The 9026-nt window shown below is 39.3% G+C and overlaps 1 protein-coding gene across 1 annotated transcript; it reads left to right on the top strand.

Annotated features, from left to right (window-relative positions):
- Positions 1–640: 640 nt before the first annotated feature.
- Positions 641–7648, top strand: gnmt (glycine N-methyltransferase). Its single transcript, XM_004084448.4, has 6 exons — positions 641–1019; positions 2800–2927; positions 3039–3152; positions 3260–3402; positions 6129–6250; positions 6391–7648. Exons 1-6 carry the CDS (start codon positions 811–813, stop codon positions 6560–6562), a joined length of 888 nt encoding a protein of 295 aa, XP_004084496.1. The 5' UTR covers positions 641–810; the 3' UTR covers positions 6563–7648.
- Positions 7649–9026: the final 1378 nt, after the last annotated feature.

Raw genomic sequence — 9026 nt, 5'->3', positions numbered from 1 at the left:
CTTCACTAGCTGGTACAAACTTAACCTGGCTTGCACCAGCTTTGTCTGACTTGACCTGACTGTGGCCAGAAAAATGAAACGTTTGAATTGTGGACCAATCACAGCAGGAGGAGTTCACTTTATTAGTGGAGGAAAAAAACAGTCGAAAAATATGTGATTTTTGAGGCTTTTTAAACCTTTATACTTTGATAAATTAACTCTAATTGTATTTAAATATGTGTAATGTAGGAAAAAAATCTGACACTTTGAGATTTCTTCCAAAGTATATTGGTGTCACTTTATCTGCAAAAGTTACAATCATTTAGCACGTGCCAAGTATTTCGCAAGCACTGTCGAAACCGTTGACATGCATGCTGAATGATGAAATGATTTGGTTTTTGTAAACCCCAATTACTGTTTGACAGGTTTGAAACTTTTAGACTTTAAAGGCTATTTTAATACGCAAAAACTTTTTAACGCACAATCAAAAAAGAAAAAACGTGATTAAGTATCTGTTGTATAAATTAAGTGACTAAATATCTAATGTTTCATGGTATAAAGATCTCCTGCGAGGCAAGTGTAAGGGGAAAATATACACGACAGTAAAGAGGCTGTTCTGGTAGATTTTGTCCAATCACAGAGGAGGCGTCATTCCGTTCATGAACGTCATTGGTTTAAAGTTTGTCCCTCCGTATATTGTAGAAATAAAACATACCGCTAGCATGACGGCAGGATACTTTTCAGATAAAGCGCTTCGTTAAAGTGCTTTTTTTATTTAACTACTTCATACTTGTGGTGCTGTTCGAGCGAAGAGAAGCTAAAGGCAGCAGCATGTCGGTAGACAGTGTGTTTCGGACTCGGTCTCTCGGTGTAGCCGCCGAGGGGCTTCCTGACCAGTACGCCGATGGGAAAGCAGCGAAGGTGTGGGAGCTGTACATCGGAGACACTCAGAGCAGGACGCAGGAGTACAAAAGCTGGGTGGTGTCGCTTCTGAAGCAACATGGGGTGCGAACCGTGCTGGATGTAGCCTGCGGGACAGGGTATGAGGCCCACTCGAGCTGTCACCATTAAACTAGTTTTTTCTCACGCATGCGCACAAAGGCCCCACAACTTATGAAGTGTAGATCTCATATGAGTACGAATAGAAGAATGCCTTTAAGTTTTATATTTTTAAACAAATAAGTATTAATTTATAAGTTAGGTTTTTTAAATATATATATATATTAAATGTCATTTATTATTTGTTATTGCACAATCAGTCTCTGGAACCATGAATGTTGGTGTGGCTTTTCCACAGTTTACCTTTGCTGACCTTTTTAACTGTGGACAAAATCCGGATCAGGCCAAAAAAGAATGAATGAAAGTGCAGAGTTGCAGTTACAGTCTCCACCGCTAACTGTGTTTGTCAAACTGCATTCTAGAAGGACTTTTTGGAAAGCTGGGATTGGATCACTGGCAAAACCCGCAATTGTCCTCATTGATGTTTTGTTTTCTCAGGTGTTTGTGGTTGCAGGGAGTTTTGACTGGTTCCTGCTAGTCTGTGCTGATAGCCTATCAGTGCAGTGTGTCAGCATCAAGGCCACAGTGAGCAGAATAATCCTAACCTCACTGCTCAAAGCTCTAGTCACCAAAATAAAACGAAAAAAGATTCTAAAATGAGATGTGAGGCGTAAAAAAAGGATGTTCATTTCACTCAACTTAAAGTCCTTCTGAAAGTGTAACAAACTCACTTGTGGATTTTTAAGCGTGGATCTGAGCAGCATGACAATCCTGGTCGACGTAAACACGGTCAACGTGGAATGAGGTTTCTTGTAACGCTATTTCTGGTGGTCTTGAATGATTTGTGGGGCTGTACTGTCCTCAGGGCTGACATTTCACTTAAACTTGCAGGTTGCACTTTTCAATTTTTCAGTTTTATCGCGGTATTTCACCAGGCAATACTTGTATCGATTTAAAATGCAGCCAAGACGATATAAATGTATTTATTTATGGGCGTCCTTCAACGTCTGACTCTTGTTTTCCACTTAAATCACTGACCACTAGTTGGGGAAGAAGCTGTTTCTCAGTCTGTTTGTGTGGGGTCTGATGCTCCTGCATCTCTTTCCAGAGGGAAGAGGTAGAAACAGTTGATGTCCCGGGTGGACGGGGTCTGCAGCTATACGAACATGAACATGACATATACATGAACAGAGTTTAGCACAAACTATAATACAGTGAGAAACCTAAAACTACTGGAACAACAAAAAGCGCTAGCAACTTTGGAGCTATCCAGCCGTTTAGTTTTGAGCCAGATGCTTGAACTAGGAAAACAAAGACGTCCATGGATCTATTTGGCTGCAAGGGGAGGCATCAGAATAGAGCAGAGCCCAGCCCAACGTATTTGCGACGTCACAAATACAATCTGTTTCATTCAGCTTTTTATTCACCTGCTCCTATTTCAGAACAATACAAATTTTTAAAAAAATGTTATGAATGCTATTCTAAGCCTAATTTTCTTCATATATGTCCTCTATCGTGAGAAAAAGGATCTATATAAACAGCTTGGTGTGTTTAAAATGTTTTTGCAGTTTGAACTTGAATCAAAGCTGCAGAGACGCTCTACACAGCTACGATTCTGCACCTGTCCATTTAGAGGCCACAAATGTTATTTATTCATGTTTTACTTGTCCTGTCCAACAGCTCAGCAGACAGATAAGAGCTGAAGGCCTCTTGTGTCGGACATTTTTCACTGTTGTGGATCTTCTGACACACAAAAGAAAATGCATGTCTGCATCAGTGAAAAACAGTTTAATCTCAGTTGGAATGTTTTTGTTTTTTCAGAGTTGACTCCATCATGTTGGTGGAGGAGGGCTTCAACATGGTAAGTGTGGATGCCAGTGACAAAATGCTCAAATATGCACTGAAGGCCAGATGGGACAGAAGAAAGGAGTCTGCTTTCGATCAGTGGGGTAGGAAAGTTTGGATCAACTCATGGCTGTTGAGTTCAGCCATGTTTGCTTCAGTTTCTGTGCCTTCAAAACGCCATCTTTATCGTCCCTTCTGCTCTTTATCGTCCTCAGTCATTGAAGAGGCCAACTGGCTGACATTGCAAGCAGACATCCATAAACCAGCAGACGGCTATGACGCCGTCATCTGCCTTGGCAACTCATTTGCTCATTTACCAGACTTCAAAGGTAAGTCATCCTCCTGTGTCTTGTGCTGAAAAGACAAGTTTCTGGAAATGTGGGAAACCTCTAAACAAATGTTCACTGACTGATCTTGGTATGGCTGTGACTTCCAGGGGACCAAAGTGAACAGAAGTTGGCACTTCATAACATTGCCAGCATGGTGAGGCCAGGAGGCATCCTCATCATCGACCATCGTAACTATGACTACATACTGGAGACAGGGCGGGCACCGCAAGGCAAAAATATTTACTATAAGGTGTGACGGATCAAAATAAAATAGATTTTCTTTTCTTTTTTTTTTAGAAAATTAGCTTGAAAAAACACCAATTTATTTTGTGTTTGCTCTTCTTATTTAGTCACTCAGGGTTAGCTTTTGCTGTCATTCTCTGATTGCTTGTAGCAGGAAAGTTCTAGACCTAAACTCCCAAATCCTTCTTGTGTAGGCTTCAGATTTTTATTTTATTTTCATTTCTGGTTGTTTGAAATATTATTCTATTTGCTATAAATTGATCTCCTAATTTCATCACTGATTTCCGCCTAAAGCTGCAGAAGCATCCATGTTTTGGCACACAAATCTGGGGAAAAGAAAACTAATGAGCACACATGTGACAGACATCTTTCTTTCTTATCTCTGTAAGCGTGTTGCATCTGAAGGTGTAAAGAATTGACCTCCCGCTGCCTCTCAATCTCTGTTGAAAGATTTTCCATGAAAGCAGTGTAGCAGAGCCAAAAGCAAGCGAACAGTGCAAGGTCAGACTATTGTGGCAGAAGAATTAGTCCCAAGTACATAATAAAACAGTTTAGGACATGTTGGTGAACGTTCTCATTCATCCAGGGGAATTGTCTTGATGTTTCGTCATGGCAACTGGAATTAAAATCTTGTTTCTTAAAGTGTTTTCCCACTCATCATCAGTCTGATGAAAGCATGACTCACCTTCAACGGCAGTTTAGGAAACATCTGAAACCAGGAGTGGCATCTTTGCAGAAATCTATTGAGCTTTGTTCTTTTCTTCCTTTTAATTCATTTTTTTTTTGTTTTGATTTAAGAAACACAACTTGGAAAAGTGTGGCTCTGCTTTTCACAGATCAGTTCATTCGCATTACCTCCAGGATTATATATACTTAAGATCGAATTTCAGCGACTGAGGCGACAAAAACAACCGTTCTGAGTGAGCAGCAGTGTTAACATGGCACTACAGAGGTGTTCACACCAGTGACAGACCTCTCTGGTCTGTCAGAGTGGGGAAGCTCATTTTCGGCCTACATCATAAAATTGTCTATTTATTTAAAAGTAAATTCTGCCCTTCATTTATTGCTTGCTCAACCCTGATCCTGCCCATGCAACTTAATCTTGCACATGCACTCACATGTTCATTGCTCTTTTCATGTCTTTTATATGCCCTGTCAAAGTTAGACAGATCTCCAAACCCCACCTTTGACCAAACAACACATCCGTGAGATGGTTTCATCAAGAGGCATGGCCAGCAGTACATTTTATTTGTCACAGCACTTCCAGTCAGCCAGCTAACTTTGTCATACCAGGAGAGCTGAAAAGACCTGTTATTTTTCCCTATCTTTTGCACTAAATCAATCTTAGGTGTTGATCTGCCCTGCTGTTTAACTCGAAGTTTTTCCTCGTAAGGAACAATTTCAAATGGCTTTGCCAAAATCAGGTCGACAATATTAGCACCGGCTGCCATCGTGCGCAGTTTCCCCCACGACGCTAGCCTAGCCTACTAACGTTATATGAATAAATGGATTAATGAATGAATGAACGGTCTAAAAAAAAATTTAACTGTAAAACTGAAACAAGGAATGTGGTGCATAATTGTGTGAAATGTATGATGAAAATCAAGCAATTTCACCGAGAAAATATCAACAGCAGTTGCAGCAGTTTTTATTTTGACTGAACTTGAGAAATCCGCGATGGGGCTGAGTGCGAATAGCTTCTGTGATTCCTTATAGTACAGAATCGCTGTCAGTCAAAAGGAGATGCAGTCTTTCGACACAGACCCTCCAATCATCACGCAGAAGCTCGGAGTCCGGGCCAGCCCACTCCCCATTCACCCCCGGAGACGCTGAGCCTCTGTGGGCGCGACATAATCGCAGCGTTTATCCAATGACCGTCTAGTTTTGAAGCGCTGGAAAAAAAACGTTCAAAGCAACCCCATTGAAGTCAGTGGGAAATGCACTGTGACGCTGCGGGAATGTATGAGAAGGAAATCGAGTCAGCCGACCTGCTATATGTAACTGATTCTGTACGAACTCCTCTTTGAGATGAACGTTTTTTTTCAGTCAATAAACGCATTTTTAATCAATAAAATGTTAATACAATAGTAAATATTTGACCATTAATTTTGTGACAGTCTTAAAGAAATCGCCACTGGTTCACACTGAATCGGAATGAATTGTTATACTTTTAATCCATATTTAATGTTTATTTTGTCATTTTATAATTTTCAACTTTTTGTTGTTGGTTTTAATTACAAACAGTATTGTGGGGCCTAACAACAACAACAACAACAAAAAACCTAAATAATTTCAATCACAATTTTTCTTGATATCTAAAGTCATTCATATATTTTTATTCATATTTATATTCAGATTTTAAGTAAATGTTGTGCTTATTAAACATTTTAACAGCAAGAAAATAGCAAAACTAAGAGTGACTAGCATGCAGCAATGATTAATTTCAAAAGGAAAACTTGAAATATCCATGGCATAACATCATGAGTTGGGGTTGTTTGTGGTTCTAAAGAACTAACTTTTATCTGCCGTTTCAGTTTAAAATGGAAACTTAAACATTTTTAGAAATTAGCTAAAAATCATACTTTCAATGTTGCTTCCATTTGTGTCAGAATAATAAGGCGAAATTCCATATTTCCACTTTTATTCATCATCATAATGACAATATTTTCTAAGCTGTCATTTTTTTTGGTATAAACTGAGACGGCATCAGTTCCCATGAGTGTGTTGTTGCAGAGCGACCTGACGCAGGACATCACCACCTCAGTGCTGTGGGTCAACAGTAAACCCCACATGATCACCCTGGACTACACCATCCACGTGCCCCAGGCTGAGCACAACAACCTTCCTGAAGTCAGGTGCACTGAGGAATTTTTGTGTTATATATAAAAACGTTATAGAATATTAAAAATATACTTTAATATCCACTTGAGAAGAAAAAAAAAAAGAAAAATCGGGGTGATACTTTTATTTATGATTTTTTTTTTTTGTTCTGCAGCAAGTTTCGTCTGTCCTATTACCCCCATCGCCTGGACAACTTCAGGGAGCTTTTGAAGGAGGCCTTTAGCGGTAAGATGGAGCACAGCGTCTACGGAGATTTCCAGACGTACGTTCCGGGACGTTCCCAGCCGCCCTGCTACTTCATCCACGTCTGCAAGAAGGCTGCCTAGAGGAGCCGCTCCGAGTTCAGTCCTGCCGTTCGGGGTTTTAAGGCTTCAATATTTGTTTTTAGTCGTTTTACTGTCAGTCGTGCATGGTCGCTAAAACCACATTGTACTGCAGAAAGCTGATTAAAGAAGCTCATATACAGTGAAGGGCACAATCTGCTGTGATGGATCAAAAAAAAAAAAAAAATTCGACTTTGGTGCATTTAAAAAATCTACTGGACCATAGTTTCCCTCAGTGTGCTGCATGCTGCTGTTGCATTCTCTGTTTCTTCTGGCTGTATATATTTTTAATGTTTGTCAGAATGGTGCTGTACATAGTACAGGATGAATGGCACATATGTACAGTGATATGCCTTGGTATATGTGCATATTTAATTTACCACATTGGTCTTAAAATGAAAGCATTAATAGGATGAATCTGACAGTCCTCTAAACAATGTCCTGCCTGTTATCTTTAGGTCTGCTGCTGCTTTTCTTTAGGGCACTAAATTATTATTAATAGAATATTTAAATGTATCCTTTTCAAATGTTCTCTCTTGCGTCTTTGCTTTAACGATTTCCTGAACGCGTAAGTTCACATTAGTATTGGTGAATGCTGTGACCGACTGATTAAGCTTTCACCTGTTTGGAGCCAAAGAACGTCTAGAACCCAACTTGAAGTGTAGTTTATCATTTCAGCTAAAGGTGCTACTGCTGAAATGTTTCTATAGCTGGATAATCAAAGTTGCCAAAATTTCATGTGTTTCACTTTTATTTTTACCTTTTAATAATGTTCTTTTAGGATGAGCAAAGATTTACATTTCTCAATATTTTCTATTACGAGGTTTTCTCTGGAAAGATAATGGAATTAGGGTCACGATGATAACTGAGGCTATAGTAATTAACAAAGATGTCCAACAGTTGAACTGTTTGTAATTGAAGCAGAGAAACATTTTGGTAAGATCCAAAGAAATTTAGAGAACCACAAAGCCAATTTTTGAAGGTCGTTACACAGAACATAGCGTGTGTTCCACAGATCAACAGTTTATAGCAGAAATTGCTGGGATTCTTGTACATGATGCTTTCATAAATAAAGTGAAAAACACTGGATTGTTTTGTGCTTGCAATTCTTGTGTTTGATAAAGGCTTTTAAAATGCATAGCTTAGTTGGAAAATGGCCTAAATCAACATCAGTGTATTAATTCACTTGATGGTTAAATGATTCATTATAACATCCCAAGGCTGGAGACATGACACTCACCCATTTGCAATGAAATTAGACTGGTCAACACCAAAGATTTTTGAGAACACAAAAAGGATTTGTGTTTACTACACACTATGATGTTTGCAACCAAAACTGTGATTTGTAGCGAGAGCATGGAACAGGTGGAGGATAGCTGCAGCGAGTCGAAGTACATGTGTGTGAATGAGGGGGACCCAAGTGGAAGAGTGAGGTTAAGAAGCTGCTGGATTTGTAGTATCTCAACAGCCCAGAGTAATGGAGTGTGGACAAGAAGGGCAGAAGAGAGTGCAGGGTGGAGAAAAGTGTCAGGTGTGATAGAAGCTCAAATGAAAGGAGACCATCCATGTTGTTCTCCCAGACAGTGGCACTTAGGAAAAGACAGGAAGCAGAGCTGAAGGTAGCAAAATGAGGAAAAGAAGATTTCTGCAAAAAAAATTGCTTCCATAAAAAAAAAAAACTTGTTTCCAGTTCTAAAGAGTTATTTAACCCCTGTGCTATCCTATGGGGTCCAGATGACCCCGACCTTACATTGACGAGTTCTCCCTACCATGACAAAGGTGGATAAAGGTGGAAAGATTTCATGTAATCCATGGACACCAGTGAAGGGTTATTAGAACAAAAATATTCTTTCTTGTTTTAAGCTACTTGAAACATTCGCTTTTCTGAACAATTGCAACCTTTTTATTTTATATTGTTCTGTAAAGAAACATAAAAAACTTGATTAACCCTTGTGCTATCCTAGGCACTCTAACACTGGGAGTGGGGTCGTCTGGACCCCACAAGACAGTGTGCTAAACTTTTTTTCTTCAATGATTTGTGATCTTCACCGGTGTCCATGGATTACATGAAATCTTTCCACCTTTATCCACCTTTGTCATGGTAGGGATAACACCTCAATGTAAGGGTGGGGTCATCCAAGATAGCACAAGGGTTAAGCACTGATATGCCTTGAAACTATGGATGCTATTTAGCATTTGGCTAAATAAGTCCAAGACAAAATTTAAAATAACACTGAAAGAAGCTACAAACCATCAAGCTCTAAGATGTCTTTCATAAGATCAACAGATGTAAGGATACTCTTTCCAGTATTGTGCAAATCATGGATTTGACACTAGAGGGCAGCCTTTTACTTTGCTCAACTCTTCCTTTTAATGTTTAAGTCTTCATCTCCATTCTAAATCCCACAGACTAACTTCATCTGAACGTTTCTGTGAAGCTTCAAGTTTAGAAAACTGAAGTTAGAGA

The sequence above is a fragment of the Oryzias latipes genome, chromosome 22 (assembly GCF_002234675.1).
Source record: "Oryzias latipes chromosome 22, ASM223467v1".
Taxonomy (NCBI): Eukaryota; Metazoa; Chordata; class Actinopteri; order Beloniformes; family Adrianichthyidae; genus Oryzias; species Oryzias latipes.
The sequence above is the reverse complement of the archived record's forward strand: the minus strand, read 5'-3'. Positions and strand labels throughout refer to the sequence as shown.